Source organism: Pempheris klunzingeri, chromosome 22 (assembly GCF_042242105.1).
Source record: "Pempheris klunzingeri isolate RE-2024b chromosome 22, fPemKlu1.hap1, whole genome shotgun sequence".
Classification (NCBI taxonomy): domain Eukaryota; kingdom Metazoa; phylum Chordata; class Actinopteri; order Acropomatiformes; family Pempheridae; genus Pempheris; species Pempheris klunzingeri.
Window position 1 is genome coordinate 9,268,709 of NC_092033.1, and position 21,141 is coordinate 9,289,849.

Consider the following 21,141-nt stretch of genomic DNA (forward strand, 5'->3'; position numbering starts at 1 on the left):
ACAGTAGGAGATGTTCTCTCAATCACAGATTTCAGGGGGATATCTGTATGTTTATATGTCACACAAGTTAATTGCATAAATGCATTTTGTATTTGTGTTTTGTTTATACTTATATTTTTTGATAGTTCACCATCCTGTAAACTGGTATTTACACTTGCTGCAGCAGCCATATCTGGTTCTGTAACTCAGAGGAAGGCAAGCAAAACTTCTCAGTGTAGTTTTAGAATTCAGTATGAACATTTTTCTCTATTGATATCTTCACCGAGATCTTTTCTCCATCAGACTTCATTATCTTCTCCATGTTAGTGGTGAAGATAAAGCTTGATATGATACTGAGGCGATACTGAGCTTATTAAGTGGATCTGGTATCAGCAAACACAACACATCCAAATGCAAAACTATTTCTCCATCAGTGTCATCATCATTTCAGTGTTTCACAGCATCCTTAGCCTCTTTACCCTCCATGAACATGTACACTGAGTTCCACACAGTGTGGTGTGCAGATTTTAGATATGGCAAAAAGAGAGAGCACCGCTACCAGATTGTAACTGGATATTTCCAGAAATCCTAAGCTGATACTGGAATCAGTGTTGAGAGAAAAAAAAAGCCAGACCGATGAATCCTTAGTGTCCATATTTGTTAATAAACATCATTAAGCCTTAGATTGAAATGTTGCAGCGTGCTCATCAAAAGTAAAGCCATCAAATGTTGGCTCTTTAAATGGTTTTATCTTTTTTGTTCGTATCTTTAGTCGTGTGTTTTTTTCTGTCTTAGTGGATCTTCCAAAAGTGAATGGCTTTGCTGCTCTGAACACTACAGACAGCAGCACTGTTCTGAACTGGACACGTGTGGCTGGTGTATCTGGATACCTTCTCTCCTGGAGACATATCTCAGGTCAGTGGTGAACCACAACAAAGTTTCCCCCTTGATTTAGCATCATGTTAACATTCATGCAACTTTCAGTGAAATAATTAACCCAAAGAGTGCGGATAGAAACCTGTCATGAGCACTGTTTTGTTTAAAAGGTTTGAGAAATCAAGATTTATTTGAATAAATTCCAATTACAGCATGACTGTGATAGTAACCAGTTTTTTTCAGGGGCCTTCAGGTGGATATGTAGCATGGCATGTGTTATTGGATTGTGTACTGTGTCTCACCAGAAGCACCCTTTTGTTAAAAAGGGAGACATTAAGAAAACTAATAATCACGTTTTATCATATATGCAGTTTTACAAGCTAATTTTTTATTTGTCAGGAAGTGGTTGTAATTTTGATAATAGCCTGATACATGTGAGTTACAGTGCTGTGTTGGATAGATAAAATAAATTGGTGCCGTGTTGTTATTGTGTCCACTTTGAGATACAGTACATGCTGGATGTTTCTCAGTAACAGTTCAGACACTGTATAATTGTTTCTAGATCTTTTCCCTTTGAACCACAACTTGACACATTATTGCCTTTTTGTAGATCATTTGTGTCACACATCATTGTATGGTGACAAATTGATTGCTTGCTTGATTTCAATAGGGAAGCATATATTCCTATTTCTGTTTTTCCTGCAAACCAAATCAACTTAAATGATCACTCTGCAACAGTAAGATCTTCTTTGTGTGTCTTTTCAGTGTTGGAGACTAAAACAGAAACCCTGGGCCCTGGCTTCGCCTCCTATAAGATCAGTGATTTGCTGTATGGAAGAACCTACATTTTTACCATCAGACCTTTGTATGGAGAAGTGGAGGGCCCTATAAGCACCGTGTATCAGAGAATATGTGAGACATTACTTAAATAATTTGAATCTCTGTCTGGCATTATTAATTAATTGCTTCCTAAATCCCAATTGTTACTGCAGCAACAACTCTGTTTCCCTCCAGACACCTTTAGAGTTTGATTTAGCTTTTTAATCAGTTATGTTATGGCTCTGTGCACCCTAGTGGGAAAGGATCCACCGATGGTAACAGTCCAGTCCGTGCCAGCCACAGTCGCACCTCAAATGACGACTGCCTCCATCACCAACACTACCATCACTTACACAGCCGGCAGGACCACTCGGCACCCCATTGCTGTGCCACTGGCTAAATCCATAACCACCAAGAAACCTCCAAGTCAGCCAAGTGTCATCAAAACCAAAGAGGCAGGAGTCACCTCCCCTCCATTAACCACAGTTACTGCAGAAACGACACCTCTACCAAAACCAGGTGTGTTTTGACCCGTTGATCATATATAGATATTGCTTAAGATTTATGATCTGCTCTGTGAATATTCTACAGCTAAATTAAGAAATGATACGTGTGTATAGTTGATACATGTTTTAGAGAAATTAAATATGTATTCAAGGTTTGTGTGTTCTTGTGTTTTGTCAGTGTGTGGTAAGACCAAAGCAGACATAGTATTTTTAGTGGATGAGTCCTCCAGCATCGGCGCTAACAACTTTGTCAAGATGAAGGACTTCATATTCCGGGTGGCCACTTACTTTCCTGTCATTGGCTCTCAGGCCACACAGGTTGGTCTCTCACTAACTTTGTTCTATCTTGTAGTGATATCATTGCTTGACTGTACTGTACCCTAGTCTTTTTGGCTGGTAGGACAAATACAAACTGGATCTGGATTGCAGTGATTCTAAATGATAATAGCTGCTGCAAGGTAGCAAACTGTTCCATTGAGTCTCTTGTACAGGGCAGTGCCGTTACCAGAACGACAATTCATTCACCAAATGAGCAAAATCTGACTCAAACATTGGCAGAAAGAAAGCAAAATGCCACATGGTTTGTGTTTGCCTGAGTAAGGAACGGCAGCCAAGGAAGAAGTACCTGTCCATAAGCACACAATTATAAAATATATTGTTCTCAGCGTATAAGAGAAATATTTAAAATCATAGCTGAAACATTCAGTTTAAGTGATAATGTTATGATGTATTTTCTCCATTAATCCTCTCTCAGATAGCCGTGGTTCATTACAGCGATGAGCCACGAATTGAATTCCGTCTAAATGACTTCAAAGACAGAAACTCTGTCCTCAGGGCGCTCAGAGCACTACGCTATATAGGAGGCAACACCAGAACCGGTCAGTGACACTCACACTCACACAAATGTGCACACTACTTTGCCTCCTCTTAACAGCTGTTATGCTGCTACTGACTGATGACGTAGTATCATGCAAGACAGTGTTCACTGTGCAGAATATACTGTACCTCATGTAAAAGAAACATATCAAATACAAGTACCAAACCCAAGTAGTTTCATTTGTTTCAATAAACATCACAAAGATTTATAGAAAAGAGGATCAATTTCTGGTTAAGCGTTTATAGATAAATAAAAAATACTCATCCCATTTAATGATTCATTTATAGAAAATAATGAATAAGTCATTGTTTATTGAAGGTATCATTAAATCTTTCTGAAATAATGGGCCAAATTATTCATGTTTTAAAATGTCTTCATTGTAATTGTCTTTTATCTATTTAATTCTTTTTAAATCTATGTCCTTATATTATCTATATTGGGTTTTACTATTTCAGTTTTATCATTTCTGTTTCTGTCATTAGTCATGCATTATTCATGCGTTAGTCTGAAGTGTGTTTGCATTTGCATATCTTGTGTTCAGCTTATCAGTTATTCGTTTTTGCTATAAAAAATAAGCTTTGATTTATTGATTGAAGTTGTGCATTGCTTACATTCCTTTGAATGGTGCACATCCCTAGTGACATCACTTCAGTATCTCAAAACAGTGCTGTCCAGACAAGTGCATTTATTCTAGCAGCCTTTCTCAGAATAAAGCTTTCCCAAAAGTTTGATTATTTTCTCTGAATTCACTTTTGTGTGCCCTCAGGAAAAGGCATCAGCTACGTTTTGCAGGAACTGTTCCAGGAGTCTCTGGGAATGAGGCAGGACGTGGCCCATGTTCTGGTTCTCATTACAGATGGCAGGGCTCAGGATAATGTGGTGCCACCCTCCAAAATTGCACGCGCTCTGGGTCAGTAAAAGTTATTGTAAAGCCTCCAAAATGGTGTTACTAATGATGAGTTTTACTGTTGATAAAAAAAAATCATATTGTTTTAATGAATATGTCATAAACAAGACTTTTGAATGTGTTCCTCTCTAGGTGTCAGCGTCCTGGCAGTTGGCGTTTCTAATGCAGACATTGAGGAGCTGAATAAAATAGCAGCACCCACCACCTACAAAAATATCTTCTATTCACCAACCTTTGATGACTTCCCTTCCATTGAGAGAGAATTTATCAATAGCATCTGTAGTGAGGAACTCCTCTCCGAGTTCAAACTTAATGATGAGGCAAGACAAAAAGAAAGCAAAGCTATCACCTGTCTCACTATTTTCTTTCTTTGTTATTACACTGAGATATGTTATAGCTCAACCACACTTTTCCATCTTCAGTTTGCTCAGCTGGACACACCGACTGAAGACCCAGAGGAGCTGCTTAAGCCGCAGGGTCCCTGCTCCTCCCAATGTGTGAAGGTTGGTTCTTCAGAAAAAAAAAAAATCCTCCTCCTCCTAACACATCACTCTCCTCACAGAGCAATGACTTCCTCTCTTTATTAATAATCAACTATTAATCGTTTGTTTATCCAGGGCCAGAAAGGAGAAAAGGTGAGTTAACTGATATGTGTTACAATATTACATTACATTACAAATATATGCAAAAGTAGTGTTACTTATTTGTAGTATTCTTGCTCTCATTCCTTCAGGGTGATGGCTTTGGTGTTGGAGGTCTGGTATGTTTTTATCAAGCTTCCTTCTCCACATTATGGCACCTTTTAAATGATAAACTGCATTAATGTACCGTCAATGCTGTTGATTAAACTTTGCTATCTTTGTCATTAATTTAACTTTTAGAATAACCTACAGTCTTTTCTGTTAATGTAGAGATTTAGACAAAGCCCTGGGCAGTATGATCCTTTCACTTCTTCAAAAGGAGAAAGAGGAGAAAGGGTGAGAATCAAAAATACACACACAACGAAACAAATAATACACACTACCACCATTGTCTTTGTCATCACTTCCATTATCATTTATAATCATTTGTTGTCACGATTACATTATTCATGTGCTCATAGGTCAAATCGTTCAAGTCGATTCCGTCATTCCACGAGGGCAAAGAGGGAGCTTTGTTTTAGTACATTTTAATCAGTTTTGACGATATTACAGTGCGGCAACATCTATTTTAAGTGTATTACATTTTACAACGCATTAAAACAGAAGAAAGAAACAATAAACATCAGATCCACCATATTAAAAACCTTGTTAATTATGTAGGTAATTCCACAGTAAGAGTTACCAGTTGTCATAATAATGGTAGTAGGAAACAGGAAATTACTGTCTTAATCTACAAGTGGGAGCCAATAAAAACATAAACGTCAAGCATCATGTTGAAACACTGATCCCCTCCCTGGCTTTGGTGCTAGCAGATTGGCTCTGAGTTGTGTTTGTTCCACAAGCTCTGCTGAGTTTGTTAACATGACTCATCATCTTGAAATATGTACAGATTGGTGAGGGAATATTCCTTCAGTCACTTACAATAAATGTTAACACAACTGATCTGTCCTCATAGATCCACTACATCCAATTATTGTAGAAATTACTTTTTCATATTTACTATGTCTAAACCCTGCTGTGACTAAGTGGGTGAGTGTGGCTTTGCTGTGTATGTCTATTATTTGATTTTCTAGAGCAAACCATGATGTTTTAATATGACAGGGGCTTGCTGGAACAGATGGTATACCTGGGTTACCAGGACGACCCGGGAGAACTGGACCCCCAGGTTCTGCTGGCCAGCGGGTAACTAAATTCAGAAAAAAGAAAACCTGCACACTGACTTGATTAAAGTTTATTTCATTTTGGAAAATTACATTTGTTTTTATGTTTTGTGTTTTTTTTCAGGGCCCTCCAGGCATTGCAGGTGATAGGGTAAGATCAAAATGACAAAAATATATTTATTAAAACAGAACAGTTATATTTTGGGCCCGCTGGGTAAAACTTAGATCACCACCTGCTTTCCTTTGCCCTGTAAACTTAGTAGATAAAAAAAAGTATCAAAACGTCAGCTTAATACAAGGAAGAGAAAAGTCAGCTAAAAAAGGTAATCATTCAATATTTTGGTTTATTAATTATCTGCGCTGAGAAACTTTTATTTTGTAATTTAACGTCAGACAGGAATTGGAGTTTTATATTCACCATTAAACTTTTTAAAAGTCTTTTTTGAGCATTTTGCCTTTATAGAGAGGAGACAGAAAGACAAAAAGTCTAAACACATATGCTGTTGTATGCTGTATGGATTGTAAAGCCCTTTACAAACAAATTTGTGCTTTTGGGCCATATATTAGGGATGGGCCATGATTTTTGAATATCTAAGTTGTCAAAAAATTAGGGGCAGTACGCAAATAATCCTTGAATAATTCACAGTGACTATTGAAGGGTATTTTTGCTTGAAATGCATATCCCTACTATATATAACATTGACTTGACTTAACATGGTAATCACTTACTGTGTTTTTTTCCATGGCAGGGTCTACCAGGACTCACTGGTCCAAAGGGACAGAGAGGAGAGAGAGTAAGTCTAGAAGCTGTATTTAATTGAGACTGATTGTTTCCAGCTAAAAGTTGAGTTCAGGACACAGTATATCTACTTTTCTGAGAGGCATTTCTTTTGTTTCCACTTAGGGAGAGCCTGGATATGTTATAGCTGGCACAGATGCAAATTTTGTTCCTGGGCGAAAAGGAGAGCCAGGATCTTCAGTGAGTCCTCAAACAAACTATTTTTCAACAGTGAAAACATCAGGGAAACTCAAATATCATACACTTCATGTTACAGGGTCCCCAGGGACCTCCTGGTGTACCAGGGGTCAATGGAGCTCCGGGCCTACCAGGCCAGCCAGGACCACTGGGGTCACCAGGAATATCTGTCAAGGTAACATGGATCAGATTTAAAGTTAAATGTAAAAAGAGCACTTTTTACAACAGCTTTATGTCGCCTCAGACTTTGTGATATTTAATGTGTAATATTTTAGGTAATGTAGACATTTTTGGGTCCTAACCCCATATTGCAATGACTGCTTTGTGGCATTATATTACATCATCTAATCAGACCAAAATACACTATTCAGTATGAAGTGTCATGAAGTGCTTTATCATGTTTTGACCTAACAACACCAAAAACCAGCGTTGGTTTCACTGTTTGACCTTTGTAGGGAGATCCTGGGGAGCCGGGAGCAAAAGTAAGTGTGAAGGCTGTTTTACATCCCTTTATTAGTCTATTCAAAAGGTTGCACTCGAAATTTAATTTACAGCATAAATATCATGAATCATAAATTTTGTCTGCTTGCAGCATATGAAGCCTGCCTAGGCGTCAGATGTCAACAGCTATGAAAAATGCATTGTTTAATTCTTATCTGATGATGCTTTCATTATTTTTGAAAGGGTTTACGTGGGAAGCAGGGTGTGAAAGGAGACAAAGGAGAGCCGGGAAAAGATGTAAGCGCACAGTTAATAAAATGCTTAGAAATGTCAAAAGACAATGTATAACACAAATTAAAGATTATTCAGAGTTTTCCAAACAAGTAATTTGCATAATTTTATGTATCGTTTTCTCTTCTTTGTTTCTTTCCTGCTGTGTCTTAACATACAAACTCTGACATACATGCATATTTATGAAAACCTCTGTAGGGTGATGCAGGCCTGCCTGGTCCCATTGGCATTGATGGGGTGGCCGGTTTACCGGGTCAGAAAGGAGGGAAGGTAAAAGTGTTATTAATCAGGAAATTACAACTTTTTCACATGACCGGGCTGCTAGAAATACATGAATATAAGACTGACCTGATGAATATAATCTTTTTTGCAGGGTGAAGAAGGAATTGGCATACAGGGTATTCATGGTCCTCGTGGAGAACCAGGAGAGAAGGTACATCACAATTAACTCAAAAAGGAGAACAATAAACAGGAATATAGAGTATCATCATTTTATTTAGAGTAGAATACAAACTTCATTCACAGCTCTCAAATTAGAAATATGTCCATCCCCAGTGTCACAGTGGTTTCTATCAAATGTTTTGCATAATGAAAGCAACATCCTAGTTGTCTTGTGGGGCAGATTGTTAAGGTGGAACAAGATTCCTCTGGATGCATTAATATGAAATTTTTGCTTCAGCGTTTGAATTATTGTTTTGCAGGGAAATATTGGCTTAATGGGACCAATTGGCCCAAAGGTAAGAAATATAAAAAAATACATTTAAAAACATGGCCTGTTTACTCTGAATGGGACATAATGTGTCTTATTTAATTTATCTTTTAAGGGTGATGTTGGAGAGCAGGGCATCCAAGGAATCATCGGACCTCGGGTGTGCACTTCATCATTATCTCTCCCGTTCAATAGCTAGCAATGAATTCTTGCATATTTTACCCTCAAATGCATATGAATTAATTCCTGTTTAGTGCAATGAGATGAAACCAAACCTATTTAACTAAGGGTGAATATTGTGTGAGAATCAGTGATGAAAGGATTTCGAGCCAGTGATTTATTTTTACCTGCAGGGAAAAAAGGGATTCAATGGGGAGCAAGGGGACAAGGTGAGTTCATCTCATACGTCAGCTCTCCACACATTAGGCTGAAAATATCCACTTTATAATTAATATGATAAAGTTTAAAAAAAACTAAATTTACTTGCAGATGTGTGTTTCCAGTTATAAAACACATTTTCATCTTTTTAGGGAGAACGAGGAGAGATGGGACCAGCAGGACCACAAGGACCCACAGTGAGTGACGATTACAAAAGCCTGAGTTGACAGTTTGCATATATACACATTTCAGCTACTTCAGGCTGACATTTTTAAGTGCTGAGATATACTGCCTGCACACCATAATGTCTCACTAAACCAAAATAATCATAACTGCTTCCACTGAACTCACCAACATAATAAAATCTGCTCTCTAAAATGAAAACTGGCAGGGAAAGCCGGTGATACACTAATTAAGAACTGCTTGCTGAAGTCTTCAAACAGACGCTTAAAATGATAAATGAGCAAATGAGAAAGCTATATTGTTCTGGGTTTTCAAGATTAGGTCACAGATGGTCATGATTACATCCAATCATGAGCCAAATTGTCAAACCTCAGTGGATATCTTTTGCAAACGGGACATTTTGTCCTGCACCACTGATTTTTAATTTGAGGCAGCGTAGTCCTTTGGATGAGACTACCACAAAAAATGCTGTCATGAGGGCCATCTTCCTGTCATTTGTAATACAGTTTGCATTTTTCACTTCAGAAAGTTTAGCTTTGAACATAACAGTGAATGAAGTGGTTAACAGAAGATAGCAGAGAGTGATGGATAACCTACAGGGTAGTTTAGAATTTATTTATAAGTTGAGAAACAACGCTGATATATTGGTTGTCACAAAATATAATGTAACTGCTGGCAGAGTTGCTCAGAGTTAACTATCAATCATAGCAGAAATGCCAATACAGAATTAAGAAATACCTTTCATTTACTTTGATTTTTCCAGGGACCGATGGGACCATTGGGATTAAAAGGAGATGAGGGTCCAAGAGGAGTCCCTGGAGATCCTGCCAAGGGTGTAAGAAAACTATTTCACTTACTTAAAGTTTACAAATAGATTAAAACTTGACACACTTCTTTTTTCCATCACAACAGATAATTGGTCCAACTGGAAAAAAGGGTGCCAGGGTAAGTAACCACAGTCAGCTTTTTTAAGCTGCACCAGCATGCACCACCAAGGATACCATAGTTTGATAGTGTGGCACATTCATGCAGATGTTGAAGCCCCTGAAAACACAGTTCCAGGCATAACTGTCACATTAAACTTTCATGACTAGATAAGCAAAAACGTTAAAGTTATTATTAATGGATTACAGTGCATCATTCACAGTAACAGGATAATTAAAAAAAAAACATTTCAAGAGCCTTCACGAGAGGAGGATGACATCTATTCCTCTTGCTACAGGATGAAAAAAGTGTAACCGATCCCAAAAGTTGAAAAGTGTCTGTATGTACCTGCTTAACATCCAGTGATTATTAGTGGCTATTACAAACTTTTACATGAAAGTGATAGATCGTCATTTGAAGTGGTGTCATGTGAGGTACTTGTGAGTCAGTGTCAGTGTTTCGTCAGCTCTCCTCCAGTTTGTCCCCCACAGACACTGAACAATGAACTGCTGTTCAGAAACATTTATTTTAGCCACCTGAAAAAGGCTACCCTAAAAGAATCAATATTAATTTATGTGTGCACTATATTTAGAATATTTTCACCACTTTACATTGACGTCAGACAGCGACAGGGAACTGAAGCTGTTTTCTTTTTGTCTTTGCTCGATTCAAAGCCATCACACTCTATTGACAAAATGTATCATTTTATCTCACAGAGCACTGGAGTTCGCTGTGCTTCTGCTGCCTCGATCAATAAACTAACACTTACGTTCAGATCCAAACTAACCATTTAAAACACCAAAGTCACACTATAACAAGAGCAAACTAACCAACCGTGGCAGCGGTAGACAAGCAACTCCCATTTCCCACGTTTTTGGAACCATCTACAGAGGTTTGACTCAAAAAAGAAATATTTATAATTATATAAATGTTAATCAATAATTAAAACATTCTGGGTGCTCTTCATCTGTTCGGCACTGAGCTACTTGACTACAGAGTTTGGGTTTAAGAAGTTGCTGAAGGGGAAAAAAGTGTTACTTCCTGGTTAGGTTTTCTCTATTAGTCCAAAGATTTAAATTCTAAGTTGTTTGCCTGTATTTATTGTAATTGACTTAAAATAAGCCAGTCACCCAGAGGGAAGTAATTCTCTCAGTGTTTTCATTCTGTTTAGACATTGTTAATTAATTGTTCAGGGTCTTCTTGCACACTCAGACTCAGTCCTCTGTGTCTGTTTATCAAACACAATTAAGATTTTCTCTCATTAGCTTTTGCAGTGGGACTGAATGCTCCATTGAATGGGACCACTTTAATCTTAGTCCACAGGGTACCATTTAAAGTGAAGAATTTGTTTTGAAACTGTTTGACCAGAATCACGTTGATTGGTGGTCCGTGAATGTGTGCATGTATGTGGATATTTTCTGTTTGTCAGGGAGACGTTGGTCCAGTCGGCCCCGCAGGCCCCCAAGGAATAAAAGGTGAACGAGGAGACAAAGGAGACAAGGTTAATATTGAAACATACAGTAAATCATGCTTGCATTTTGCCATTTTTTTTAGATTGAATAATATAAGAATAGAGCGAATAGCTGTTAATGTAGATTGAATGTATGTAAAGATATGGATGTGGTTTGCTTTGATATGTGCAGGGAAGTCCTGGTTTTGGGATTCCGGGACAACGAGGACCAAAGGGAGAAAATGGCGAGAGAGTGAGTTTCTAGTTTAACAGTTAAACTTTGTTGTCATCAGAAAATACTGAAGCAGATATCAGCTGTCGATTGCTATCATATTTATGTTTTATCCTCTCTGTCATTCACAGGGGAATGTTGGTTTGTCTGGAAAACCAGGACCAAAAGTAAGTAAAGCTGCTCTAATCAGTATGTTTATAATGACAATGGTACTAATGACTGCCTGACATGAAAGCGGTCACTTATATTAACAAACTCGCAGAGAATTATCACCTGACTTTGCAATTATGCTAAACTTTTAGCATCTATTAGTCCTTTGTTTTGAGGTTTGCACCTTTTCTGTACATTACTTTCTCAGTGCCAAATAGCAGGCAAACTAGCATTAGCAACTAGCTGGTGAACACGCTGGAGTGATGAACAGATAAATTAAGATTTTAGTTATATAGCACTATTTTATCGCAAAGTTACAAAGTACTTCACAGTGTACTGAATTACAATACTGCAAAATAAGCAATAAGCATATACAACAATATACAAAACATGAATTACAGCCCCTTTACAGGGAAGGCAAGTTGATAAAAGTGGGTTTTTAGTTTTTGAAACCATTTGCAGATTCATTTGATCTAACAGAGGGGGCCGACAGTTCCAGAGGTACAGGGCCCTAACGGCAAAAGCACAATCACCTTTAGATTTGGATTTGTGGATTGAGTGGGCTGTAAATAAAAGACCTTGATCAGATAGTAGTACCTTGAAATCTATTCTATGATTTCTTGGAAGCCAGTGCAGGGATTGTTGATGTCAAATCTATGGTTAGATTTGGTTAGCAGCCTGGCTGCAGGGTTTTGTATGAGTTGCAGGAGGGGACAGGGCTGCTTTGCTGAGACAGGAGAAAAGAGCATTTTCTGTAGTCAATAAGTGACAGTGTTAGAATATGGATTGGAAATTCTACATCTAAGGTTGATAGCATTGATTTGCTTCAAGTGATGAAGGTAAAGAGTCTGATGTTTTTCTCTGTAGTTGGTGGAGACCAAACCAAAGCTAAAATGAGAGATTTAGACTTGTGTTTGTTGGACACATGATTGCAAACTACTAATAATAGTAATATTGCTCCATGTCTGCTCAGTGTCTAAATACCACAGGGAACTACTGTTTGTGCTGCTGCAAGTTTAACACCACTTTTACTATATAAAGTATTTTGTGTACTTTGCTGAGACTCCACTATAAGCTTCCATTGCAATTATTAAAAACCCTAAAGCTTACTTAAAATTAGTTTTTTACTAATGTTGTTAATGCTGCTAAAACAGAAGTGATGTGTTTGTCCAAGGGGCAGGATGGCTTTAAAGGTGAAAAAGGGACCATTGGGTTACCAGGCAAACCTGGAGAACCAGGATTAAGAGGTAAAGATGTAAGTAAATCCTGAGTGGCTGTTACGGCAATGATAAAGTTGTTTGTACATACAGTACAATTCAGATGTCTTTTCCTTATGCGGGTTTATTTAGAGAAACATTATTCAGGAGAAACCATGTACTATTAATTAAAAACATAAGACATTGGTAGAATATGGTGATATATGATATATGTCAGAATGTGATATGTGCAGATACAATGATTCATTTAAAGTGGAGCGCAGGAAAATTACAAGTTCATCTTGTTCCCTTTTTTCAGAGATAAACTGCACATGTTTGTATAGTGTTTACATTGTGATATTGATGACAATTACTGTCAACTCTGTGTGTAGGGTGCACCTGGAACTAAAGTAGAGCCAGGAATTAAGGTACAGTCAGCATGTTAACTTGATGACTTGATTTGTTCTGTTAGTCAGCGATGTTCCTCATTAAGTTATCTAGCTCAGTGATACTTTCTAAACAATAAAGTCATGCACTAACTTAACAGTAAGTGATAACATATTTTATGTTTCACAGGGTGAACAAGGACCACCTGGAGAGCCTGGCGATAGAGGAATTAGGGTATTTTTTCAGTGTTTTCAAAGAAAGTCTGTCTGATTGGCTTTGTTTACATATCATTTCTATTTCTCTTCATTTCAGACCTCTTTATATAGCCATATACTGAAGGGTGCCGCTTTGTATCTTTAATTAAACCAAAATTTACTCCACTCCACTCTATTTACACTCTACTCTGCCAGGACTGGAGCAAACATCATGTTGTGTCAGTCAATTTCACATGTTTATCATTATATCTTCTGTATTGTTACTTGATCTAAACAACAATGCAAGGCTAGATATATTTTTTAATTCAATTGTTAATGTTGATCAGGGTCCGCTTGGGTTACCAGGGCGACCAGGGGACCCAGGAGAGAAAGGCGACCCTGGGAAGCCTGGCCTTGTAAGTTCTTTCATTAAAACATACTGACACCTGGACAGAAATAGATCATTTATATAAGCTACTTATTTTACTTTGTTCTTTGTGAAAGTTATGTCTCTGTTGAACAAAACCCTCTTCTATCAATTTTGTAAAGTGATTATCACCATAAATAACTGGAATAATTCAGCTTTAAATGGAATGCTTCAAAGATAACCTGTGATTTTATTTCTTTGAAGGGTACTGATGGAAAGAAAGGCGACAAAGGAGAGCCGGTATGTTTGTATTCCCCACCATCTCTTCCTCTCATTAATGAGCTTGTTTATCGTTTCTCCGCCTCTGATCATTCTTCTATGTCACTCACCATGTCACATCCTTACAACCTGCTATCGTCCTGTGACTTCATGATTTCTATTTTGATATTTCAGTAATTAAGTTTGGCTTTTTGTGTGTCCCACCCTTCACTGCGCCTACTATTTTTCCTTTGTGTTGCAAATATGGATTGTGTTTAGCAGTGTGACATTGTAGATTTTAACTGTGTGTTCTTGTGCTTTTCTTTTGATCATGCTGCTGTTGTCACAAAGGGAAAACCTGGACCTCCGGGACCACAAGTAAACAAACCACTGTTATCATTTTTGACAAGTTCTCATCAGTTCAGCCATGTTTGACAAGGGCATTCGTCGTAACGGAGCTCATAAAGAACAAAGGATTAAAACACTACTCTCCCATAAGACAGAGGAAAATCAATGTCTGTTATGAATCAGCCAAAATTTTCTGTCAATTAGTAAATTAACTTTTAATTTCTTATTTTGTCCTCCCAGATTGTTGCAGACAATAATGTATTGACCAGAGTGATTAAGGTACTTTGAAGGATAACATGCAAAATACTGTTTTATTCAGTTTTTTTTTTGTTTGTAATTTGAAATGTCTCTTCTCTTCTCTTTTCTTCTCTCCATCAGGGTGAACAAGGAGAGCCTGGTCAGCCCGGTATGAGAGGGGAAACAGGTCTGCCTGGACCAAGAGTGAGTATCCACTTATCAGAAGCATGCTGATCATGACTGTTGTTACTGATGTTCAAATAAAATAAGCCTTTTGCATTATTTTTGTACATTTAATAGATACAATCACCTGTTTAATTAAGAAAACAATCTGGATATGAACTGATAAATGAAAATAAGTGAAAATAATGGTTAGTTGACAATAAGTAGAACTAACTGGATTACTTTCTACTATAGAAAGTATTTGGTGTAGTATTTGGTTATTTGGTGTTTGCGTATTTGATAATCTAATCTCTAACTAACCTGACCTCTGACTTGACTGAGTTCAAACCTTTACGAGAGACAAGAATAATTTCTTAAATTTCTTAAATCATCCCAATATTTTGTCTCTGTCCACAGGGTCCAGAGGGGAAACCTGGATTGCCAGGACCATCCCTGGTATGTGTGTACATCATTTCTAAATTTCTTTTATTGAGGTACTTCGTCCGTCAGTTTGTTTGTGTTTGCAGGGTGGTTCTGGAAGAGATGGACCTGATGGTTTACCAGGGAAACCAGGAATGAAGGTAATTCAAACTGTTATACAAAGACACACTTTTAATTGTATTGTTAAAACCTGTCCATGTGAATTGTATTGAGTGCTGGACATTTACATTACATGCTTACTCATGATATGATTCATAATAACTACAGGGTGACCAGGGACACCAAGGAGAGCCCGGTCCGGTGAGTGCACCAGTGTTTTTGTAACATTATACAATATGCAATTATAGTGTTCAATCATGGTTAACTAACTATGAAGGAAATTGGCAGTTCCATAAAAGGATTAGCTGTTCACCCCACTAGAGCTGTTAATGATCCATCACATGAATGGAAACTGTGGAGAAATAATTTGATTCACTTCAGTGCACTTCGCTTAGACACATCTTGTAAAAACTCATCTGATCTCATTAAGCAGTTGCTTGAATTTGTGACTCAGTTGTTGTGATGCAACCTGAGACTGAATCAGAGGCTGATCATGAAGTTCACAGGACAGAAAATCCTTTTGTTAGGTAGTAAAGCGAATTACCTCACCTACGCAAATACGTTTATGGAAAGAGAAGCAAAGATGCTGTCACATTGTTTGAATCTTCATTTATGTATTGTAACTCAAATTCTTTATTGCACTTTCATTTTCATGAAAGTATGATGTATGACACTTTGTCAGCACTGGACTTATTCTGTAATGCAGCTTAACTGTTTGTGGATGGAAACTGTCTAAATGGGACAAAAGCCTGTCAAATGGTCAAAACTAGCATGTCTGCTTTTGAGTATAAAAGCAGAAAAGAGGTGGATATATGCTTGCCTGAAATATGACATATATTGTCAATTCATTTCATGCAAATAACTGATTATTTGATACTCAGTTTCACATAACACAAGCACTATATGTGCAGAAAGTTCTGTAATCTTCAAGTAGTGTTTTCACCAAGTTCCTGTTTTTCTGACACTTCTTCTTCTTCTGACATTTATTTGTATTAGTGTCTTGTGCCAATGATAGTACTTCACATGATTTAATATTGTTGAGAGTTTAAGAAATAAAAGGTTTATTTTTGTGTGTGTGTGTGCATGTGAACAGAAGGGGGAAAAGGGAGATCAAGGCCGAGTTGGGATTGCTGGGATGCCTGGTTTACCTGGAACTCCAGTGAGTATCACTGTGAATCACAGTGGCAATGGCTGAAACATTATCCATTCATCCTTTATATGTCTCTAGTGGTGACAGTCAGTGCTGGAGTCTACATTCAAGAAAGTTGTTTTTTTTAGGTGTGTAATTAGCATTAAGTCTTCTGTTTTTCCACCAGATTGTGTTTGTTTTATTTCCTCTGCTCTACAGGGGAGACCTGGCATTGATGGGAAGAGGGGCCCACCAGCAAAAGATGTGAGGAACATCCAACAATTATAGCTCTATGCTGTGTGATACCAACTGGGTTGGATCAAAATGTGGTACTATTTTTAGGCGAATTATTGAAATTGAAAATGTGTTTTCTCTTCACAGGGAGAAAGAGGACCAAAAGGAGATGACGGCAAGAAGGTCCCTAAATTGTATTACAACCAACTAAAACATTTATGTAGCTATTTATGAACATATATCTTAACTTTCCTCTCATTCCAGGGGGAGAAAGGAGACGCAGGTGCAAATGTAAGCAGTTTGAAGTTTAAAAAGTTATCTTTGTGAGAAAACTGATGTTGCAACTATTGAGCATCTTTCTTCCTTCACAGGGTAAAGATGGGAGTAAGGGCGAACCAGGACCTCCAGGTTTGCCTAGTAGGCAGGTGCTTGTCACCCCAGAGGTAAAGATATTATCTGCATTGTTATTGACTTATATACAGTTAACTGTATCTATTAAACAGTATATTCAAGGTTTTAGCTATAATCATTATCACCTGAGCTCATTTCTGTTTGTGTGTGACTCAAAAAACATTAAGCAGGCCCACCTAGACCTGCCTGGCAGCTTAAACTTACTGATTTTTATGTGTATCTGTTCTCAGGGCGCCACGATTGACGAAATCAGACAAGCATTTCCGATTCCAATGGGTCCTCCAGGAGCTCCTGTGAGTCTGAGGCTTACACGCAATATGTTTCTACATATTTATAGTTTCATGAATAATGGTGCATTGTTTCAGCTGCTGCATGGCATAATTCAGATTTGGTCTGCATGGCATCTGAGTCATCATTCAGCAATGACTGCAGTGCTTTTAATGTGGGCTGCAATGAGTTTTGTCATTATCTGCTATCAGCTTGATGTCATGCATTGCAGATTGTAGATGCATGTGCCAATATCTTGCTCCTCTGTTTCTGTGTGTTTAGGGTCCTCCAGGAATGAAGGTAAGTTATGGGGTTTATTCAGAAACTCAATACAAAAAAAAAAAGAAATATTGGCTCTGTAGCTCATTTTTCTTTCTTCCACAGGGTGACAAAGGAGACAGAGGCCTGACAGGAGACAAGGTCAGTGTCAAATTATAGCCCATATGGAAATGGAGAAATACATTATTTTACTTGTTCTTACTTGTTGTTGTATGTTTCCATAGGGTGAAGCTGGAGCTACTGGAAAATCTATTGATATGAAGGTGAACACAGGATGTAATAATTCCTCCTCTCGCACACATGTTCTCATTTTGCACTTTAAGCAATATATTCTCCCAAATACTCTCCCTCCTCTTTAGGATATTGAAGTGATGTTTGAAGCCTATGGCATTAGGGTGAGTACTGAGCACGACACTTTACAAATGTTGATGTTGATGAAATTTGTTCCCACGTTTGACCTCAGTGAAAACTTTTCCCCAGCTGCCATTGCTGAAGGCTTTGATTGACAGGCTGCTGCAGGATGGAATAGAGGAGCTGCTTCATGTGCTCGGCACCTCCAAGAAAACAAAAGAAGACACAGAAACACACACCTCCAACGTCATCACTGAGTACACGGTACGTAAACCCAAGGAAAGATCTGTTTTTGTTTGTTTGTTTGTGTGTTTCATGTCATCTCATGGCTCATCCCACATGGCATTATTATTACAGTACACTGTGCACAGCTGCTAGCTGTCCCGTACATTCATTCATTTAATATCAATTGTTTCAATACTTTTAACTTTCAATAATCAATCTTACCATTTTCAGTCATTCAACTCAATCGTGTCCTTTATGTCATTAAACAGAATTTCCAAAACAATGAAAAAGACAACACAAATTTTTCATTTGTGTTGTCTCAACAGAGTTCACTGAAGTTCGACCTCACGGGCCAGCCACTGTCAGAGTCGGACTCCAATGACGACTCTGATTTAGATGGGCAGCTTTTGAAGTCCTTGTCAGTTGTAAGTAACCTCAAAATCTCCGTCTTGACTCTTTAAATCTTATTTTCTCAAATTGTTCAGTAATCTGCTGAATCTTGTCTTGATTTTCAAATACTGTTGATGGCAGAAAATTAGGGAAACAGTAATAGGTAGAATTTTCTCACCCATCTTTAATTTCTGAAAATGTTTTCAGAAAAATCCTGAAGACTCAATATGGGTATCAATTTCACAGAAAAGATTAAATTTACAACAAACATTTGAAAAACAGAATGAAAGAAAAAAATATAAATACGTATATATGTTTTTCCCCTTTCATGCTTATCTTATTTAAATGTGTTGTGTGAAGACCCTGATGAAAGAAACAAGCTAAAACACGACCTCACAATAAAGCTGCTGTACTTTTGTTCTTCTGACTTCATCAGCAGCATGGTCGGTGATCAGTTATACTCCGTAATATCATCTGCTATCATCAGCTGTTGTTACACACAGATATCTACCCACTGTGTACTGTTTATTATCACTAATGTGCTTTTACTGGTCCAAACCTGCACATTGCACTAATTCTGACTTTTGATGTGAAGGACTCTTTAAATGAAACCGGAGAGGGTCCTACTTCATGGACTGTCAGCACACTGAACGGAGCACTTGACAGGACTGAGTCCAAGTTAAAGGGATCCAGAGGGAAGGAGGTAGTGGCTGAGAACAGTGACGGAGTATCTCCACTCAAAATTAATCTGACTGTTGTTAATTCTACTTTCAATTATACTACGACCCAGGAGGTAAGAACGCTTTACAATACTTTAAATATGTAATTTTACTAATCGGTTGAAAGCATGCTGAGTTCATTAAGCATTTTAATCTGTTTTCTTTTGTGTATACAAAGATGGTTCAAACTAAATTGTACATATCCACAACTAGCAGGTTTAAATTAAGAATACAGTGGTTTAGTGTATTACATGTGTCTCACACCTTAGTGTCTTACTTTTTCCATGTTTTCAGTAACCTGTTTTCAGTGTGTTGAAAACCTGGCGAAACACTCAGGTATCGAAAGTCAAATGTCAAAAAATTCTAATGTGTATGTCAGACAGTTTCAGGGTTACCAGAAACTGTAGTGGAGACTGTTCTCCTCACTCAGGAAGACTCTCTGAAGAGGAGCTCAGGACAAAAGAAGAAGAACAGGGAGCGCGGGAAGGTAAGGCTACAATGGACGTACGTTTATCGATGATTGTGGTTTGCCCACAAACAAACAAGCATGTGTATTGTTTCATCTGTTATATTCAACATAAAACATAAAATACTCTTGGGATCATTTTCTTAACAAGTGTAATTATGTTTCTTTGATAATGTAAACATATATTATTAAAGGCACATACTAATATTGCATGTTTTAGCTCAACCTTCCCACCTTCCAAGCATTTACTGATTTCAGTCATTTCCTCTACAATATGAAAACCAACTTACAGATAATTGAAACTTGTTTTGGGTGTGTTTGTTTGCTCGTGTTTTAGCACTCATGAGCTATGTTGTCAGAAGATCAACAATATGTTCACTCTGATAGATTACTCTCCAAGTCTCTGATTTATTTTTCATACCCAGAAATTGCAATGTAATTAACTACATTGTATCTGTTGAATAATTCAATAAAGCATAAAAATACAAATAAATATTGCCACAAGCCAAAATCAGTGGCTGCCTGGAAGGAAGTTTGTTTATATAGCACATTTAATTACAGGTAAACTACGTGACCTTTGAGCACATTTAGATGATTCCAAAAATGGTCATCAATAATCTAAAGTATATTTGATTTATAATAAATGGGCTGAAACGTGCAAACCACCAGTGTGTCCTATACAAATAGGTCTAAACCATTTAGTAACTTTAACACTAAGGGCTCCTAAACATCTTTATATAAAGGTGTTGCATTAATTTTTTTGGATATTCATTAACTACTTATTCCCCTCTTAAATATCTCTGTCAACTTACAGTATCAACTCATAGTTTCATACTTGATCATCAACGTCTAAAGCATGAGAAACCTTTATCTTTTTTTCTCTCCGACTGTGAACTTCTTAACCAGGGCAAAGGAAATAAAGGACGTCATAAGAGGCAGAGACAACGCCTGGTAAATGTGCTTGAAGGGGTCAAACTAAACCTGAAAACTTAACTTCTCTTTTGCCCCAACTAAACAAAAAGAAACCAACTAACACAGCCATCTCCCACTGCAAACTTTAAATACAGACTCTGACGGTGGCTATCGCTAACATTAACATAACATAATTTGTGTAGAAATAACAGCTTCAGTACTAAAATGTCGTGAAAATATTCACAATAAACTAACATGTTTAGATGTAACAAACAGAATTTACCAGTTATTATATCCATGGTGTGATTAGTAAAACTAAAAGCATGCGTTTGTCTCACTATCTGTGCTTCTCATTATATTTTTATAATTTTGATTAATGGGTTGCTTTGTAATCGCTTGCCATTGTCTTCCAGCAATTGACACAGCTGATTAGTCATAATCTGTAACAGTATCTCTGTGTAACTATCGTCAATTCTCCTTTATCTGAAGACAAGTGACAAGAACAAGCAAGACGAAAAGGAGGAAGAGGAGTTCTATTACGGGGAAGAATACAGTTATGAATATGAGGTG

The 21,141-nt window shown here is 37.5% G+C and overlaps 1 protein-coding gene across 1 annotated transcript in view; it reads left to right on the forward strand.

Moving 5' to 3' along the window:
- The window catches only part of col7a1l (collagen type VII alpha 1-like), a 49,750-nt gene that overhangs the window by 12,695 nt on the left and 15,914 nt on the right, over positions 1 to 21,141 (forward strand). The window contains exons 18-73 of the mRNA XM_070854227.1: positions 775 to 894; positions 1,621 to 1,767; positions 1,930 to 2,193; positions 2,359 to 2,498; positions 2,935 to 3,058; positions 3,824 to 3,967; positions 4,097 to 4,284; positions 4,387 to 4,467; positions 4,582 to 4,599; positions 4,698 to 4,724; positions 4,876 to 4,941; positions 5,707 to 5,787; positions 5,890 to 5,916; positions 6,515 to 6,559; positions 6,670 to 6,744; positions 6,821 to 6,916; positions 7,197 to 7,223; positions 7,426 to 7,479; positions 7,672 to 7,743; positions 7,847 to 7,906; positions 8,175 to 8,210; positions 8,298 to 8,342; positions 8,536 to 8,571; positions 8,713 to 8,757; positions 9,507 to 9,578; positions 9,656 to 9,688; positions 11,097 to 11,168; positions 11,311 to 11,370; positions 11,481 to 11,516; positions 12,674 to 12,754; positions 13,088 to 13,123; positions 13,272 to 13,316; positions 13,624 to 13,692; positions 13,908 to 13,943; positions 14,253 to 14,279; positions 14,490 to 14,528; positions 14,628 to 14,690; positions 15,066 to 15,104; positions 15,176 to 15,229; positions 15,357 to 15,389; positions 16,282 to 16,347; positions 16,537 to 16,581; positions 16,699 to 16,734; positions 16,816 to 16,842; positions 16,923 to 16,994; positions 17,193 to 17,255; positions 17,512 to 17,529; positions 17,614 to 17,649; positions 17,733 to 17,771; positions 17,868 to 17,903; positions 17,989 to 18,123; positions 18,411 to 18,509; positions 19,070 to 19,267; positions 19,573 to 19,680; positions 20,566 to 20,610; positions 21,061 to 21,138. Of these exons, the coding sequence (XP_070710328.1) occupies positions 775 to 894; positions 1,621 to 1,767; positions 1,930 to 2,193; positions 2,359 to 2,498; positions 2,935 to 3,058; positions 3,824 to 3,967; positions 4,097 to 4,284; positions 4,387 to 4,467; positions 4,582 to 4,599; positions 4,698 to 4,724; positions 4,876 to 4,941; positions 5,707 to 5,787; positions 5,890 to 5,916; positions 6,515 to 6,559; positions 6,670 to 6,744; positions 6,821 to 6,916; positions 7,197 to 7,223; positions 7,426 to 7,479; positions 7,672 to 7,743; positions 7,847 to 7,906; positions 8,175 to 8,210; positions 8,298 to 8,342; positions 8,536 to 8,571; positions 8,713 to 8,757; positions 9,507 to 9,578; positions 9,656 to 9,688; positions 11,097 to 11,168; positions 11,311 to 11,370; positions 11,481 to 11,516; positions 12,674 to 12,754; positions 13,088 to 13,123; positions 13,272 to 13,316; positions 13,624 to 13,692; positions 13,908 to 13,943; positions 14,253 to 14,279; positions 14,490 to 14,528; positions 14,628 to 14,690; positions 15,066 to 15,104; positions 15,176 to 15,229; positions 15,357 to 15,389; positions 16,282 to 16,347; positions 16,537 to 16,581; positions 16,699 to 16,734; positions 16,816 to 16,842; positions 16,923 to 16,994; positions 17,193 to 17,255; positions 17,512 to 17,529; positions 17,614 to 17,649; positions 17,733 to 17,771; positions 17,868 to 17,903; positions 17,989 to 18,123; positions 18,411 to 18,509; positions 19,070 to 19,267; positions 19,573 to 19,680; positions 20,566 to 20,610; positions 21,061 to 21,138 (3,914 nt within the window). The remainder of the gene's footprint in view (positions 1 to 774; positions 895 to 1,620; positions 1,768 to 1,929; positions 2,194 to 2,358; positions 2,499 to 2,934; positions 3,059 to 3,823; positions 3,968 to 4,096; positions 4,285 to 4,386; positions 4,468 to 4,581; positions 4,600 to 4,697; positions 4,725 to 4,875; positions 4,942 to 5,706; positions 5,788 to 5,889; positions 5,917 to 6,514; positions 6,560 to 6,669; positions 6,745 to 6,820; positions 6,917 to 7,196; positions 7,224 to 7,425; positions 7,480 to 7,671; positions 7,744 to 7,846; positions 7,907 to 8,174; positions 8,211 to 8,297; positions 8,343 to 8,535; positions 8,572 to 8,712; positions 8,758 to 9,506; positions 9,579 to 9,655; positions 9,689 to 11,096; positions 11,169 to 11,310; positions 11,371 to 11,480; positions 11,517 to 12,673; positions 12,755 to 13,087; positions 13,124 to 13,271; positions 13,317 to 13,623; positions 13,693 to 13,907; positions 13,944 to 14,252; positions 14,280 to 14,489; positions 14,529 to 14,627; positions 14,691 to 15,065; positions 15,105 to 15,175; positions 15,230 to 15,356; positions 15,390 to 16,281; positions 16,348 to 16,536; positions 16,582 to 16,698; positions 16,735 to 16,815; positions 16,843 to 16,922; positions 16,995 to 17,192; positions 17,256 to 17,511; positions 17,530 to 17,613; positions 17,650 to 17,732; positions 17,772 to 17,867; positions 17,904 to 17,988; positions 18,124 to 18,410; positions 18,510 to 19,069; positions 19,268 to 19,572; positions 19,681 to 20,565; positions 20,611 to 21,060; positions 21,139 to 21,141) is intronic.